The 19,219-nt window shown below is 38.6% G+C and overlaps 1 protein-coding gene across 1 annotated transcript in view; it reads left to right on the top strand.

The window, feature by feature from the left end:
• Positions 1-19,219, top strand: part of zmat4a (zinc finger, matrin-type 4a) — a 58,677-nt gene that overhangs the window by 32,812 nt on the left and 6,646 nt on the right. The window contains exons 5-6 of the mRNA XM_060883333.1: positions 8,396-8,605; positions 18,881-18,977. Of these exons, the coding sequence (XP_060739316.1) occupies positions 8,396-8,605; positions 18,881-18,977 (307 nt within the window). The remainder of the gene's footprint in view (positions 1-8,395; positions 8,606-18,880; positions 18,978-19,219) is intronic.

Here is a 19,219-nt window from a genome sequence, read left to right as displayed (position 1 = left end):
TTCAGCTGAATTCTTTTTTCACAGGAAAAAAATGAAAACAGAGACATGAAAGTACTAAGACTTGTGTCTGTCTGTGTGTCTGCTCTGAGATATGAGATTGCTGGATGAAATCGATACACTCATCATGTCCTGCTCTTATTATGTTTCAGAATTGAACAATAAACTGCAAGGTTTTGTGTGTGTGTGTGTGTGTGTGTGTGTGTGTGTGTTTGTGTATGTGAATTACTAAGAAGAGGTCATGAAAGCCACAAAACATTGTGTGTGTGGATGAGAGATAAGGCAGTGCTGTATAGATGTGTGAGATTGTGTTAGGGTGAGTGAGTGCGTATATGTGCATATACATCATTGTCTGTGTGGCAAAGTGTCAAAGTAGGTAGAATTGACCCACTATGGGAAGTGTGTGTGTGTGTGTGTGTTTGTGTGTGTGAGAGAGTTATAGGGCTTGAGAGAGGATGTAAGTAGAGCTTAAAAGAGAGCCACTCAACTGGATGCTTTCAAACAGGCTATCTCTCTCTCTCTCTCTCTCTCTCTCTCACTCTCTCTCTCACTCTCTCTCTCACTCTTTCTCTCTCACACTCTGGGGATGTGTGTTTCCAAATATATAAATATAAAGGACACTTTTAATTAACAAAAATACAGTATTTAATACACTATGAAAAAATGTACGACTTAACTGTACCATTTTTGATTAAATAATTATACATTTAATTAATACTACTAATTATAATATCTACTAATATCTGCTAATAATACAACTGCATCTCAATAAATTAGAGTGTAAGTTCAGTTCAGAAAGGTTCATTTATTTCAGTAACACAAATAGTGAAACTCGTGTATTATATAAATTCAGTACACACAGACTCAGAAATCTCAGAAAATTAGAATACTTCATAAGACCAATAAAAAAAGATTTTTAGTGAATTGTTAGCCTTATGGAAAGTATGATCATTTCTATATATGTACTCAATACATGGTAGGGGCTCCTTTTGCTTTACAGGTCCATTTCAGTAAATTAGAATGTTGTGGAAAAGTTCATTTATTTCAGTAATTCAACTCAAATAGTGAAACTTGTGTATTATATAAATTCAGTACACCCAGACTGAAGTAGTTTGTCTTTAATTGTGATGATTTTGGCTCACATTTCACAAAAATCCACCAATCTCTCTGTTGTCAATCATCTAATCAACCCAAAACACCTGCCATCAAAATGGTCTCTCAATTTTGTTCACTAGGATACACAATCATGGGGAAGACTGCTGATCTGAGAGTTGTCCAGAAGACAATCACTGACACCCTTCACAAGGAGGGAAAGCCACAAACATTCATTGCCAAAGAAGCTGGCTGTTCAGAGTGCTGTATCCAATCATGTTAACAGAAAGTTGAGTGAAAGGAAAAAGTGTGGAAGAAAAAAATGCCCAACCGACCGAGAGAACCGCAGCATTGAGAGGCTTGTCTCTGAGAGCCAAATTGATTCAAGAATTTGGGTGAACTTCACATGGAATGGACTGAGGCTGGGGTCAAGGCATCAAGAGCCACCACACACAGACGTGTCTAGGAATCTGGCTACAGTTGTCGTATTCCTTTTGTTAATCCACTACTGTACCACAGACAAGGTCAGAGGCACCTTAGCTGGGCAAAGGAGAAGAAGAACTGGACTGTTGCCCAGTGGTCCAGAAGTCCTCTTTTCAGATGAGAGCAAGTTTTGTATTTCATTTGGAAACCTAGGTCCTAGAGTCTGGAGGAAGGGTGGAGAAGCTCATAGCACAAGTTGCTTGAAATCCAGTGTTAAGCTTCCACAGTCTGTGATGATTTGGGTTGCAATGTCATCTGCTGGTGTTGGTCCAGTGTGTGTTTTGAAAACCAAAGTCACTGCACCCGTTTACCAAGAAATATTAGAGCACTTCATGCTTCCTTCTGCTGACCAGCTTTTTTGATTTCATTTTCCAGCAGGATTTGGCACCTGCCCTCATTACCAAAAGCACCAAAAGTTGGTTAAATTACCATGGTGTTGGTGTGCTTGACTGGCCAACAAACTCACCAGAACTGAACCCCATAGAAAATCTATGTGGTATTGTAAAGAGGAAAATTAGAAACAAGAGACCAAAAAAAGGCAGATGAGCTGAAAGCCACTGTCAAAGAAACCTGGGCTTCCATACCATGTCAGCAGTGCCGCAGACTGATCACCGCCATGCCATGCCGAATTGAGGCAGTAATTAAAGCAAAAGGAGCCCCTACCATGTATTGAGTACATATACAGTAAATTAACATACTTTCCAGAAGGCCAACAATTCACTAAAAATGCTTTTTTTATTGGTCTTATGAAGTATTCTAATTTTTTGAGATTGGTGGGTTTTTGATAAATGGAAGTCAAAATCATCACAAATAAAAGAACCAAAGACTTTATTTATATAATACACGAGTTTCACTATTTGAGTTGAATTACTGAAATAAATGAACTTTTCCACGACATTCTAATTTATTGAGATGCACCTGTGTGTTATACTATTAAATAATAGTTACATTAACTGTACTTAAATTGATTACGGTGATATTTAATAATACTGTATTGTCTTATTTGGATATAAATTTTACAGAACGAATATAGATTACTACAATACAGTAGAAGTTAGTTTAAATATAACTCTATCTTTCAGAATGACTACTTTCAGAGGTAAATATTTGTAATAATCGTATGAGTAAGGGATTAGGCTAGGGTTTAGGTTAACGGTTGAACTCCTCCGTCTATCGTTGTCAAAAACTTTGTTCATAAATCCTGGAACATGGATGTTGTTACCTAGGTGACTTTGCATGAAGAGAAAAGGTGTGTGTTTGATAACTTCATTGCCTCATTAAGATTCTCTGAATTGATCACCGGACCAGTCACGTGCAGCCGATGTTAAAGTCATTAATGGATGTTTGGAGTTTGGTTGGTTCTCAGAAGCAGGATGTTCCTGGGTGATGCGTGTTGCTGATACACTTGGATTGTTGATCACTGCACAAAGTGTGTTATATGAGGTGGAGAAGACTGGTTTCTGATCTCAGGTCCAGTTTGGGACACTGGGAGAGCCCAAATGTCACGGCTCTTGTTTCTTTATTCCTAGGGTAACTGTGCTGAATTACGACCAGTTATAACATGCCCCTCTGTACTGTATTCCTCTTACACCATAGCAACAGATTTTTACTGATTGATGAACAACATACTCTTATAGCTGTACCCCTAATAGCTACATTGTAGAAAATCTATGGAACAAGTTAGTTCTGCTTTTTGTCATCACAAATTCCACTTTACTACCTTACACACTTTACTATGTGTTTCCTAGTGTTGTTTATTTTCAGCTTTGTTTTGTTTTCTGTCCTGACTCCAAACCCTTGTTTGAATATTGTTGCTCTAATGTGGTCACCTGTACCAGGTTCTTGATTTCTTTGATTATTTATCTTTTTATATCATTGGTTCTAAAGTTTTATCATTTCAGTTTATATAAATACACATTTCCCAAGTCTTTTTTTTTTCTTTCTGTTTCTTTACTCAGCTTTTTATACACATTTTTATGTGTTTTTATACACAACTTTATGTGGAGTTTCCTGTTCTGTGAATTATTGGTTACTATAAAATGACAACATATTAAAATGAATATATTAATGTCAATCTTCATACAAAAAAGAAAATTTAACTGCATTTATCTGAATCTTCAGGTTTCTGTGTTCACCAGCTGCTTTTGTTTGTTCAGTTGATACAGCAAGCTTTAGCCAGACTGCAGAAATAAAGAACTGAATCTCCAATAGGGAGCACAGAGGAAGAATAAATAACTTATATAACATCGTAAATGACTTTGATTTTCTTCTCTTTGATCATTTTTCTTTTGAGTTTATACCATTAAGCAAAAAAAAAAAAAAAAAAAAAAAACAGGGAAAAGGATGCGAAACGCTGAAGCACACAGATTTTTATGATTTCCAGCATGTTTAGACTTTTTAAAATAAATTGTTGGTTTTTAAAGTCTCTTGTCCTCCAGCACATTATACACGGCAAACTTTTATAAGTGGAAACACTTCAAAAGAGGAGAATTTCTTTTTCTTGGCAACGGAAAAAGAGAAGGTTTACAATATAGGGACAAACTCAGATATGAAGAAATATATATAGAGTGTATAATAAAATCCTTCCTCATTTTTTTAGGAAGTTATTACAGTATGTGCTTCACAATCCAGCGGGTGCCTCATTTGTCTGCTGGAAGTCTCCGGAAAGTCGACTTTCTCTTCCTGAGCCTCCTGATTGCCTGAAGTGTCACTCGGCTTTTACCTGGGGCTCTTCTGCGACTTCCTCTCGCTTAAAGAGACTCATTAACTTTACAAATCCCTGACATGCAGCTGTCACTGGATGATTATTTTATTAGAACATGGAGTGCTGAATGTGGAGGAAACATCATTTTCCAGAAAGTCATGCAGAGGCCAAGTTAGTTATGAAGATTTTCCATATGTGGAAAAGTTTTAGGCAAAATTGTCCACATTCAAGATGAATGTTTTCACAGGATCGATTTATTCTTTTGATTGACATTTAATCTCAGTTCACTTTGAAACACCCATCATTATCATCCTCTTCTCTGTCCTTGAATGTATGGTTGGAAGCTTTCATTTAGATTTAATCTCCGCTGTTCTTTCCTCAGCTCTAATCCTGTGACTTAAAATATATATATTGCTGCAGAGTTTGCTAAGTGCTTTCAAAGTGCTTTTTGTGCACAAGGAGCCTCAGTGTGAGTTCTTCAGCCAGCAGGGAGAGATGGATGATAATACCTCTCAGGCTTCCGGAAAGCACTGGGTCTTTTGCTCCCATCTGCTGGGGAGTTGGGGGAGAAATCAGCGTGTTGCTAATGATGCTTGCCATTTTAGGATATTATTTATTGGGATCTTCATTCATCTACCTGAATCCTCGCCTTAGGAAGAAAAACTTACATATACTGCTTACAATACTGCTTACTGTATGTCTTGATATACAAGTAAGGAATAAAAGATGACAGAGTGTCTTAGCTGTTAAAAGAACTATATCAAGTTACTTACTGATGCTAGTAACGGCACATTCCGCTACCATAGGTTTGATCCCCATATCGACTGTTGGTTTAACACTTTGTTCGGAGGTTTAGGGGTTCAAGCTGCTGATGTTTGACCCTTAAACAAAGCTTTTAACCTTTCGTTTCCTAAGACACTATTTTGATTTTTTCTCTTAAAACAAAGCATGATAGAAATGCTAAAAGAAGCTGCCAAACAAAAGAAAAAACAAAACAAAATAAATGGCAGCTTCCTTCTCCCTGCTGAATGTAAGGACATTAACAAAAAACGATTTGATACTAATGGATCCTTCAGTGTCTGTGGAGTCTCCGTGCAAAGAAAGGGAACTTAATTTGGGACCTCTTAAGGGCCATTAAGGCTGGAGTGAAGCTCCTATAATTCCATGGGGTGAGATAGTAGAGGACAGGGGAGACAGCGATGATGACAAATAACACCAGGCAGAAGCGCTGCCCAAGAATAGTGATTATTTTTGGAATTAGGGATTTACATGTAACATATTTGCAGCTAACAACTCGTCTGTTAGATAATGTGTAAGATACTATGCATGTTATCACCTATTAGGAATTTTAGAAAGGAAAATAAAGGAAGCCACCATTCAGACAGCTAATATTAAGCAAAATGTTATTTTATTACTAAAACACACCAAAATTAATAGCAAAGGTAGCAGGAAGCTTAAAATAGTATAGGAAAACATAATGTCGGCTATATTCTGCAATGTATTTGTGAGGAAATGATTAATTCCTAAGAATCTGAAATGCGATTTTCAGTACAATAAATTTTACATTTTATCCGATGTCCAGATCTTCATTTGAACCTGACAAACCTTTTAGATAGCATGTACTGTACATATCAATACTTAGAGGATATTACCATTTTGCGCTTGCAGAAATTAACACAAAATTAAGTAAACTTTGGGTTAGGTTATGATTTTATGTCAGAAATACTTAGGTTTTTAGACCCCAGAGTATCTGCAGTCTAAAGGATGGCACGGACTTGACACATGGTTCAAACTCATTTGCGTCTTACGCTGGACCCGCTGAGATTTCCCTTGTCTTGGCTAATAAAACCAAAGCTTTTATCCTCTCTGAAATAAAACATAGCTCACTCAGAGTTTTTTCCTGGAAACAATGGTCTCGATCCTGTATTTTTTTTCTGCCTAATAGATGCTTTCTTCAAAAAGCCATGCGTCAGCCATGCTTTGCTGCTAGCTCATGCTGCTTCTCCAGCTATAAAAAAAAGTTGAACTGACACGGAGTGCAATGTCTGCGTTACTCAAATGCACAAATAAAACTGAGCTCGGTGTTTATAAAGCTTTTAGGGCTTTGACACAATAACACAATATGCAAAGCTTGTACAATAAAGCAATCAAACCAGGCTAAAAAATGTAAAATTTTGTATTGGTGCTTAAGAGAATGATTTATTTTGATATTCCAAACTCTTCTGTATATTTACAGAGGTGCACAGCAGAGCTCCAAGACAAGTTCTTATATTTATTTTCAAATTCTCATTTTATTAAACAAACTATGTTATAGTGAAATAATCATGTTTCAAAGTGATATTCCTATTGTATGGCAAATTATTTTATTTATGCATTTGTAGTTCTTTTTTCATGTTGTGAAATGTCATTGAAACAAGTTATCTTACATGTCATAGCAGCTACCAACAGTTAAACAATAAACAATAAAAAAGAGTAGCTTGTCTCGTTACTGAGTAACTGGAAAGTCAAATTGTTAGATGTTTTGTTGAAACAAAACTTTAAAAATCTTAACATTTTAATAGAATAAGCACAAAATTTCTCATATACAGAGAAATAAATGGCATTATAATAAAAAGAAATATATTCATAAAGTATTTACATTTGTGGGCATCTAGGCAATCTGGAAACAGCAGCTGCTTGTATTTCTTGGCACAAACTGAAAAAGGAAACGTGCCAATTTTTTCAGATGAAATGATTTTCCATTGAAATTAAGCACTTTTCTTTTGTTTCGTTCTGTTATATTGTCACGCTTCACCGAATTCAGTAAGCCATGTTTTCCTCTTGACTCTTCAGTTAATTCACTTTCACAATTTGTCATCTCATTTGCTGAAGTTAATTACCCGAATTAAAGTTTGCCCAAACCACGAGCACGTCATTTCAAAGTCTTAAGAACAATGGTAAAAGGGAAGAAATGCTGTTAACAAAAAAAAAAAAAAAAAACAGGCAGAAGAAAGAAATCTCAGCCCTTGGCATGGTGCGATTATCTCAGTGGGATGAAGGATATTTCTGCATGCCTGCTGTTTATGGTTGTGTCCTAGATTTCTGAGCTCCTGCTGATAAATGAAAGCATTGTAATAATCAGCCTGGCTATTGTCTATGATGAAAAACATAAACATTAACTTTGCTCCTCAGTGTTTCTATGTTGAGTGACATAAAATAGTCTTCAATTTGGTCCTGATAACAAATTCTGTTTGATTCTATTGGCTTGTAATGATAAACAGCTGGAAACTGCAAAGCTGGTTAGCTTTCCAATGTTTATTATGGTGGGGTGATTTGACAAAATGACATATCAAGATTTCTGGACCGTGGAAGACGTACTGTTGTTCTGCAAACAAATCCAAATATGGACACCAAGATCTGGGTGGTCAAAAATCAAGTTTGATCAAGAAAACAGAATTGAGGTTTTTCCATGACTTGCTGCTTAATACCAGCACAGGGTCAGTTATGTTGTCATCCACACAAAAGATAAGGGAGCAGCAATAAGCAGATTAGGGTTTAAGTTTATTTTTCACCCACCAATTGTCAGGCATTTTTGCTTATGCGACAGATTAAGGCAAGAGCTCATTATTTCCAAGCCTGTGGCGATGCTGCAGATGGCAAAATCAGGCAGAAGGAACCGTCTCAAGCAATTCTTAGTAATTGCGGGATTCTTGTCTAATTTTTAACATAGAAAGTGAGAGGAAAAGAAAATGGTGTGAGGAAGAGAAGAGATGGACTAACAAAATATTTTATAAGAGATACATTTCATCCTCTCTTTCCTTAACAAGAGATGACTGAGAGGAAGGGAAGGGAAGGGAAGAGAGGAGGGAGGAGAGGAAAGGAAAGGAAGGAAAAACAAAGGATATCAAACGGGAAAAGGGAAACAAGGTGAAGGAGTGGAGAGGAATTAAAAGGAAAACAAAGGAAAAGAGTGGGGAGGCAGTGGAAGGAGGGGAAAGGAAGTGGAAGGAAAGGAAAGGAATGGACAGGAAAGAAAAGATCAGAAAAGTTAGGGCCAGCAATTGAAATGGGGGAAAAAAAAAAGCGCTCCATTCTTATCCTTGAAGTATACTGACACTTGTCATCCTTTCTATCCTTCAGAGGTTGCACCCAGTCCAGTTAAAATGCCATCTGAAAGCTGGCCACAGCTGAATGGGGACTCAGATCGCTACTGCCAGCTGTGCCACGCGTGGTTCAACAACCCGGGCATGGCGCGACAACATTACGATGGCAAGAAGCACAAGAAGAATGCAGCACGTGCCGACCTGCTGGAGCAGTTAGGCAAGACACTGGACATGGGTGAAATGAAAGGTAATGCTGGACTTCATGGTTTCTTCCCATCTCCTCCCAAAAACATATCAGTAGCTGGACTACACAAACCTACCGCTAGTTCCAGGTGCAGGCTAGTTCATTGTGTGCATGGTAGCCTGCAATAGTCTGAAGTTTCATGTAGTGTGTATTCCTACCTCACTCTTTCAGAACTGTTCCCAAAATCTGCACCCAAAATGAAGGAAAATGAAACAAAAAAATGATCCGCATTATCTCTCAAATCACTTCTGTCAGTAAATAAAGGTACTGTTAGGTTACTACCAGGTTTTCGAAAAACACAGGGACTGAATGCTTCCTGAAACAGGATGGTAGACTTTTATTCATTGCACAGCTCAGGGCACACAGGATTTTTAGTATGGAAGTCACAACCATCATTCACTGAAACTGGTGCTTGATTTATTGGTCTTTCATCAATATTAACAAGTTAAGCAAATTGATTGTATTTTTATATACCTGTTACTGTTTGGTTTATTTTGTATATGACAAAAGAAAGTTTGTTAGGATCAGTGAGCTATTAACATTTTGCTCACATAAAATGTAAATATGACCAATCCAACCTTCTACTGGCAAGTACATAATTCATAAGATAGGTTCTTTTGATGGTTGACCCCCTCAGTGATTAATCCTTTGTGATGTTTTTGGAAGTAAATGACATGGAAGCCGGAAGATGTTTGACCAAGACCTGTGGTTAAGATGCTTATTTGCAACTAAGCTAAATATCTACAATTAATTCCACTGTACTCTTAGTATTTATTACATAATTAGCCCAATCTCAGCCTAAAGGTATGAGAACCTTAACTGTTAATGGTGTCCCATATCTTACAACTACAAAGACCACGACAAAGGATCCAACCTTGAGTTGTCCTTGAGGCGAGCTTGTTCAAAAGAAGTACAAAAAATTATATTTATAAGCTTTTATTGTCATTTCAATATATAGCTGATGCAGTACACAGTGAACCATGGTGCAACATAAAATGACATAAAGCTACATACTGTAAAACAACACAGAGATACTGTAAGGACTTAAGTCTTAGCCAAATAAAGTGCAACAGTGTGAGACAAAAGACAAAGACTAACAGACAAACACTACAAGAGAAAGTACACAAAAGGGTGCTGACCAGTGTGCATACTGAATATTATAAAGTTCCTTTTTGTGGTACCTTTTTCCTGATTGCACGAGAGGAAAGTGTGTGTGTGTGAGGGTTGTGTGGGGTCAGCATGTGTTATGAATGTCCGTGATGGAGGGAAAAGAGTTTCCAATGATCATCTCAGCTGTCCTCATTATCCTCTGCAGAGACTAGCGATCAGAGACAATGCAGTTTATGGACCAGACTGTGATGCAGCTGCTCAGGATGCTCTAAATCAGAGGTATTCAACTAAAATTTAAAGAGGTCCAATAAGAGAAAATTTCTTGAAGCAAAGGTCCGGAAGATCATAATGTCTAACTAGTTAGTGTGATATATATTTAAGTAGCCTAGTAGTTGTATCAACATCTACAAGCAATCAATACCTGACTGTCAAATCAAATAAATTCAGTACAATTCAAAAACCTTTTGACAATATTTATTGTTACGTAACATAGAACTGAACATATGTATGATTGTAGATATGTATAACGTTCTCTCATTAAATAAATAAAAGTAGGGCTACATTTCAAAATAAGAGAATTGTGTATGTTTACTGTAAATAAAGTGATTAACTTTCCCTTTTATATCTGAGTGAGAGAACTGAGCTCTAGCTTGGCTTGGGTTAGGGTTAAACCCAAGGTATCGCTATCTTTCTTTCATGTGTAACTTTACTTCAGGAATGCACAGACTTGATTCGACTGTGTGTTTCCACTACCACTACCGTAAAGACTGCAAAAGATGCCCCGGATAAAATAGAAGCACTTCGTCAAGTTTTAAATCATAACCTTTTGTTTTGGCTGTAGGTCCGGGTCCGGATTAGACAGCTTCTGGGTCCGGACACGGACCGCGGTCCGCCTGTTAGTGACCTATGGTCTAAATGATCCCTCTAAGGAACGTGGTCAGGATAGGGGGAGGGAGATGGTCTTTCCTCAGACTTTGTAGGAATTAGAGGCACTGCTGGGCTTTCTTACTGATGGAGCTGGTGTTGAGTGACCAGGTGAAGTTCTCCACCAGAAGAACACCAAAGAATTTGGATTTCTTGATGATCTCCACAGAAAATCTGTCAATGTTCAGTGGATGGTGGTCGCTCTGTGCTCTCCTGACAACAATCAACCATCAATTTAGTTTTTTAAAAGTTTAGATACAGACTCCGTTGGCTCCTTCTCTCTGTATGCTGACCCATAGTTCTTACTAATGAGAAACCACAGTCATGTCATGAGCGAACTTGATGATGTGTTTCAAGCTGTGCATTGCTACACATTTGGGAGTCAGAAGAGTGAACAGCAGAGAACTGAGCACACAGCCCCAGTGTTTAGTGTGGTGGTCCTGAAGTCTACTATACAGTTGCAGAGGGAGGTGTTCAGGCCGAGCAGGCTGAACTTTTCAGTCAGGTGCTGAGGGTTGGTTGGGTTAAATGCTGATCTGAAGACTACGAACAACATTTGTACATATGTATCTTTATTGTCGGGTGGCTGAGGGCCAGATGTAGGGTCATTGCAAAGGTATTGTCTATGGAGCGGTCCCTGCATTGACCCTGCAGGGGGTCCAGTGAATGTGGTAGCTGAGTCTTGATGTGCCTAATGACAAGTATCACAAAACGATTCATCACGATGTGGGTGAGTGCGATGGGATGATACTCTTTGAGGCAAGAGACTGTACAGTTTTTGGCACAGGGACGATTGTGGTTGTCTTGAGGCTTGTAAGAAGAATGGCGCTACTCAGGAAAATGTTGAAGATGTCAATGAAGGCATCCGCTAGCTGTTCTGCACATTCACTGAGCACCAGGAATGTTGTCTGGTCCGGCAGACTTTTGTGGTTTAACTTTACTTGGAGTTCTCCTCACATCAGTAACAACAGGTACAACAGTTCCTGGTCATTGGAGGAGGGATGGTCTTCCTAGCTGCTACTTCGTTCTGTGAATCTGGTAGGGGGGCTTCACTGTCATAGGCAGGTAAAGTTGTCCGGTAGTTTGTGTTTGCTGGATGCCCTGCCATATGCGCTGGGTATCTCCACTTTCTAGGACGTGACTGTGGATTGTCTGGGCTTGTGTGCACATTGCCTCTCTGATGGCTCGGGATGGTTTGGCCCTTGCTGTTCTTAAGGCTGTCTTGTCCCCTGCTCTCTATATTTCAGTCATCCACAGCATCTGGTTGGAGCGTGTGGTGATAGACTCAGAGACAGTCATGTCATCAATGCACTTGCCGATGTAAGATTGAAATCTCCAGCCATAATAAACAGTCCATCGGGATGAACATTCTGCAGATCACTAGTAGCCCCATAGAGCTCACATAGTCCCTCCTTAACAATAGCACTAGGTTTAATGCACACTCCGACTATGAAAATTGTTGTGAATTCCCATGGTAAATAAAATGGCCTGCATCTAACAGTCACAAACTTCTCTAGCGATGAGCAGTAACTAGAAACAAACACAGAGTTCAGAGAACCATTCCGTGCTGATGTCAATGCACATGCCACCACCGCAAGCCTTACTGCACAGAGCTGCATTTCTGTCTGTACGAAACGAGGTGAGCCCGTCTAGCTGATATAGCAGCGTCCAGAACTCTGCCTATGAGCCATGTCTCCGTGAAAACGAAGACACGGCTGTCTCTAAAGTCAGATGTAGTCCATTTATTGTCCAGGGAGCAAACATTAAGAAGTAGAATAGACAGAAGAGCTAGGTTATATCCATAGAAACATATGAATTGCATAGTCAGAGGTCAAGGCAAGTGGACTTGGGGTGAAATGACATGGCCTTTAATGACAGTTTTCTGTGTAAAAACGAAACTCAAATGATGATTCATCCTTTTATAGTCTTTTCTCTATCCTTACCTTATCTGTGACTGGAAATGCTTTCAAAAACCCAATCTTACCATCGTTATATCCCAAAATGCCCTCTAAATTTGATGAAATGGGTGATCATTCTCTAAAAGCTTGTGCTTCAATAGAGCATTTGCACTTCAAATGAGCATCTTATTTATCTGTTTGTTTATTTATTTATTTACTTACTTATGTACTTACTTACTTACTTACTTACTATCCTAGATTTGATGTTGATTTAAGGCAAAGTACAAAATACATCAACATCTAATTGTAGAATTTCATTTTTAAATACATGTATTTTTTTCAGAAATGTTGCAAAATATTGGCACTCCTAATAAACATGTAAAATAAATGCAAACGACTTTTTAGCTATATAAAAATGGATTTCAACACAAAAAATGCTCTTTAGAAGATTAATAGCATCATGAATTTTGATAATTACCAATTTCATTTTAAGACCTGGCTGGATTAAACAAGATATATGATCCCAAACAGACACCTAAATCATCACAGAAATGTAATTCAAAGTAAAAAAATATTGAGACTATGTGGCCTCCACCTGTACAAGAACCAGTGAATATTACAAAAATGTTCTGATTACAAAATGATCAAAACTCTCTAAAAATGTCCCCAACCTTGTTATATACTGCAGGAAGAAAAATTGGTTAGATGGGAAAACCGACAAAAAACTTGTGTAATATGACTGTGGCCATAAGGACAATTTTGGTTTTATCATTTGTTAAATAGTGTTGGGGGAGTTTCTGCTTGTTCAGTTTAGTCACAATGTACACAACAGGGAAACTTGCATACATACTTTATTATTAATTACTAACATTTTGGTCCTGCTTTGTGGCCCTGTATGAAATGAATGATATATGATCTAATCTAAAGAATGCTGGACTGAACGCTCATTCCCAACCAAGATTTTATTGAAGAATCTATTCAGTGCAAACAAATCAAATGTCTTTTGTTAACTGCAGACTCTCCCCCTCTCTCCTACCTAATAAGAAATTCTGTGTTTGTCTGAGCTAGCTGTTTGTTAAATTTGTGCGGCCGTTTCCTCAGGCTGTAAATGTCAATGTGGTCCTAATGAGGGAGCCTCACCATTGCAATTATCAATTAGTAATGATGTTGCAAATCATTATAACCTTTAAAAGGAGAGCAAAACAATGGTGTGATGGCTGAGCAACTTCAGGAGAAGGATGCGATGGGGTTGTGTAATTCGTCGGATTGCTGGAGGCAGTCTCATCTTTCACACAATGAGTGTACAGTCAGCTGCAACATCAGCTTGTTCTCGCTCATTGTCTCTCTCACCCCATTCTCAGTGTCTGTATTTTCTTCCTTGCCTCCCCATCCCTAGCTCTGCAGTGTCCTTTTGGTGTTTTGAGGGATTCACTGCAGCACAATGGAAAGATGGTAGAACTTGATTGAAATATGATAAAAGTTTCATAGTTGTTCAATGGAGTGGCTCACCCTTAAGTTGTTTTTTTGTTTGTTTGTTTTTGTTTATGTGTCTGTCTTTCTTTGTAGGTGTTGCTCAGCTTTGATCTCCACATATCCCTCTCCTTCCATTCCCTCAACTAATTTTCAGAGGCTTGCATTGCAGTTAGTTTTGCTTCCTGGTTTTTCTGGACAATCGGTCTCAGTTGGTATAGTACTTACATTGAACTTGAAATGTTTTAATTCAATGAAATTATTGAAGCAGGTGCTTTTGTCCCCTGGAGGTCCATTGTTCTCGATGGATTTGATTCCTGGGCAGCAAACCGACCCAGCCACTGAGGAGTTATTTGTCAGAGCAGGTGCCAAGCCCGGATTAAAACGGGAGGGATGCCTCAGTAAGGGCATCCGGTGTAAAACAAATATGTAAACCAGATGATCCACTGTGGCAACCCCAAACAGGGAGCAGCCAAAAGAACAATAGCAATGAATCAGGTGCTTTTCAAGACCAAGGTTGAGAACAACGTAAAATTATGGGAGCAGAATCTGGATTTACACTGGCATTAGGGGTCCAGAAACTCTAATATAGCTGCTACCAAGGGGATTATACAGTAGGAGCTAAATGTCCCATAGCAAAGTTCCACACTGGAATCAGTGGGAAAAGACTTGTCTATGGCCACCACACAAAATTAGGAAACATAATAATGAAAGATAAAAACCTTCCATTTGCTATAATAATCACACTAGTATTATGGGAGCAGTAACCTACTGTTACTGTTACCTTTCTGCCTGTCTGTCATGTCAGTGACAAGGCATTCCCTCCCTCTGTAAGTTGCCACTGTTTGTTCATCTGTTCCTTTTTAATCGCTGGTTTTCTGAGTGACATTAAATGCTTTAATGAAAGGAAGGAGGCTGAGAGAAATCTTCTCGATATGACCTTTTCTTGACTTTAGCCAGCCATTAATTGCATAGGTAATTTTTTTATTGGATTTATAATATTGTTTTCTTTTGGTTACCGCATGGAAACAACCAGTAGTTTCTTGAGCATGACTTTAGTGCATTTTTCTTCTTCTTCTTTTTCTTCTTTTTCTTCTTTTTCTTCTTCTTCTTCTTCTTTTTGGTTTAATACTTTGACGTAGAAATCTTAGAGCGATGCAGTTATGATTATTTAGAGCTTGTGGCCTGTGGGCCTAATATCACTAATCTAGAGCAGTTGAGTCCTAGGAAATCCTCAGTGCTTAAGACTTCCAATATTTATGCTCAATAAGGTGAGAAAGTAATTATATTGTGTCCGTCCCATCTGCTAGAATCGGCGATAACAGATCAATGTGCCATGATTATTATTTTTACACCATCTGCCTGTTATTGAACAGATGTGAGTGGTTAAATCTCATTCATTCTTTTGGAATCATATAACGCACATTTCAGTGTGCGCTGATTAGCAATGCAGATATACCAATAACACCGTCAGGAATTTTCAGCTGAAAGGAACTTAAAAGCAAGATGCATCTTCTGACATCATATACAGGATAAACCGTCTACAGTTCTGTCTTCTTATCACATCCTGTTTACATTTAAGACAACTAGCAAATGCCTTTTTTCCAAAGGGATATACATTAATCTTATTTTATCCAAATGAAAGGTTGAGGGTTAAGGGCCTTTCTCAATGGTCCAGTAGTGGCAGCTTGATGTCTTAACTGACACCATGCATTAACAGTTTCATGCAGAACAATAACATCTGTACAATGTTTAGCGACTCGACCGGCTCCTTCTGATCTGGCCATATGGCCTGCATCTGATCAAGAGAAACTTGGAACAGCCACACTAACCTCTACAACAAGCATATTTATAAATGTTAAAATTCATATCAGATGTATGCACATTACACAGCACTGTGTATACACCAGGTCCACCAAGCAGCCACTGCTGAGCCCTTGAGTAAGGCCCTTGTCTCTCAATTGCTCAGTTGTTGTATAGAATCAAGTCACTCTGGATAAGGGTGTCTGCCAAATGCTGTACATACAAATATACATATAATTAAATATATAAATAGACTACTAGATCAGCTTGTTCTCGCTCATTGTCTCTCTCATCACCCTTCTCAGTGTCTGTATTTTCTTCCTTGCCTCCCCATCCCTAGCTCTGCAATGGAAAGATGGTAGAACTTTATTGCCAGATAATTTATAGTTGTTCAATGGAGTGACTCACCCTTGAGTTGGGTTTTTTGTTTGTTTGTTTCTGTTTATGTGTCTGTCTTTCTTTGTGGTTGTTTCTCTGCTTTGATTTCCACATATCCCTCTCCTTCCATTCCCTCAACTAATATTCAGTGGTTTGCATTGTAGTTTTGCTTCCTGGCTTTTCTGGACAATCCGTCTCAGTATGGTATAGTACTTATGTTGAACTTGATGAAATGCTTTAATGGAATTACTGAAGCAGGTGCTTTTGTCCCCTGGACGTCCATTGTCAGGATCCCATGCTCTCCATGGTTTTGATTCCTGGGCAGCAAACCGACCCAGTCACTGAGGAGTTATTTGTCAGTGTAGGTGCCAAGCCCGGATAAAAATGGGAGGGTTGCCTCAGTAAGGGCATCCGGTGGAAAACGTTTGCCAAATCAAATACAGTATGTGAACCAGATCATCCACTGTGGCAACCCCAAACAGGGAGAAGCCAAAAGAACAATAGCAATGAAACAGGTGCTTTTCAAGACCAAGGCTGAGAACAACTTGAAATTATAAGAGCAGAATCTGGATTTACACTGGCATTAGGGGCCAAGAAGCTCTAATACAGCTGTAATATAATATGTTGGTGTGGCTGTTGCTTTTCTTCTTCTTCTTCTTCTTCTTCTTCTTCTTCTTCTTCTTCTTTTTGGTTCAATACTTTGCCGTAGAAATCTCAGAGCACTGCAGTTGTGATTATCTAGTGCTTGTGGCCTGTGGGCCTAATACCACAAATCTAGAGTTGAGTCCTAGAAAATCCTCAGTGCTTAAGACTTCCAATATTTATGCTCAATAAGGTGAGAAACTAATTATACTGTGTCCGTCCCATCTGCTAGAATCGGCAATAACAGATCAATGTGCCATGATTATTATATTTACACCATCTGCTTGTTACTGAACAGATGTGAGTGGTTAAATCTCATTCATTCTTTTGGAATCATATAACGCACATTTCAGTGTGCGCTGATAAGCAATGCGGTCATACCAAAACACTGTCAGGAATTTTCAGCTGAAAGGAACTTAAAAGCAAGATGCATCTTCTGACATAATATACAGGATAAACCAGTAGTGGCAGCTTGATGATGATAATAATAATAATAATAATAATAATAATAATAATAATATGTTTAATTTATATAGCGCCTTTCCCAAGCTCAAGGACGCTTTACAAGGTACAGTATTTCAAAGTGTAACATACATATACGTCGGACATTTGCCCAGGACGAAGGATCATACATATACATACATATGCATATTCGTCTGACATTTGCCCAGAACGAAGGATCATACATATACATACATATACATATTCGTTGGACATTTGCCCAGGACTAAGGATCACATGCAGTTGCATGAGATAATAACAGAAGACAGGACTATACACAAAAACATACAGTACAAGAGATAGGACTCTACATAGTACATGATACATACACCACATTTCAGAAAAATTAAGGACTCCTAATACATATGCATTTACTGATAGTGAAGGTTGAAAAGGTGGGTCTTAAGCCTTGATTTAAATTCAGACAGAGTGGTAATGGTTCTGAGTGCAATGGGTAGGGAGTTCCATAGTGTTGGAGCAATGACAGAAAAGGATCTGCCACCCGCAGAGGATAAACGGTATCTAGGAATACAAAGAAGTTCAGAAGAGCATTTAGGGAGAGAGCATTTAGTGCCTTATAAGTGAGCAGTATGATTTTATATTTTATGCGTGATGAGACTGGCAGCCAGTGAAGATCAAATAATATAGGGGTGATGTGGGCAGATTTTTTATTGGAGGTTAACATTCTGGCAGCCGAGTTTTATATGTACTGTTGATTGATGATTTGGGGATTTGAACTTACAACCTTCTGATTAGTAGGCTAGTGTCTTAACTGAAATCAAGCATTAACAGTTTCACGCAGAACAATAACATCAGGCCAATATTCAGAGAATCGACCAGCTCCTACTGATCTGGTCATGTGAACTGCATCTGATACTGTGTATACACCAGGTCCACCAAGCAGCCACTGCTGGGCCCCTGAGCAAGGCCCATGTCTCTCAATTGCTCAGTTGTTGTATAAAATTAAATCAAATTTAAGTCGCTCTGTATAAGAAACTCTGGGAAATGCCGTAGATACAAATACACAAGGATGCATGGAACTGACCATTCTAAAGGCTAATCACACCTGAATAAGATTTAACACTATGCACACATCAGTAGATATTGCTTAGTAAGTAATAATAGATGTCTGCGATAATTTGTTGTGTGTGTATATTCCTGGTGATAAAAGTGTATCTCTGGTAGTCTTGTTTATATTGTGCACGTTACAGCGGCTTTCACATTTACACCAGTGATGGATCATTTTCTCCCCTTCATTTAATCACACTTATGAAATAGCGCATTATGGAAATGGCTCTAGATTTAATATTCCGTGACTTAATTCCGTGTCTCTTAATGCCCTCTGATGTCACATTAATAAAGATCTCCCAACATCATACATATTAATTATATTCTTCTCTCTCTCTCCCTCTCTAGAGCTCATTTGTGTGATTTGTGAGGATTGGATCTGAGCTACATGACTCCATGCTTATAATTGTTGCCGTGTGTGTCGAGTTGAGCTGCATTCTTTTTGCTAAGCGAGTGTGTATGTGCCTCTGGCTTGTTGTTGCAGGTCTGAAGCGTAGCTACACTTGCGACGTGTGCAGCGTCACGCTCAACTCCGTGGCACAGTACCACGCACACCTGCAGGGCTCCAAACACCAAAACAAGTGAGGATACAGTCACACTCTACACTGCATACACAGTAATGCTTAATGTTTAGAATCCAGAATATGTGTGTGTGTGTGTGTGTGTGTGCGTGTGTGTGTGTGTGTGTGTGTGTTGTCTGATAAGCCCCAGTCTGGGCTTTTGTGAATGTAAAATGTCAGTTCTTACTGTACATCCGTCACACTGTCCCTGATAGATTTTGGCTTACAGGTGGTGCAGATTAAATTCTCTCATGCCTCAGCAG

The sequence above is a fragment of the Tachysurus vachellii genome, chromosome 12 (genome assembly GCF_030014155.1).
Source record: "Tachysurus vachellii isolate PV-2020 chromosome 12, HZAU_Pvac_v1, whole genome shotgun sequence".
NCBI classification, from domain to species: domain Eukaryota; kingdom Metazoa; phylum Chordata; class Actinopteri; order Siluriformes; family Bagridae; genus Tachysurus; species Tachysurus vachellii.
This window is presented reverse-complemented; position numbering and strand designations above follow the sequence as displayed.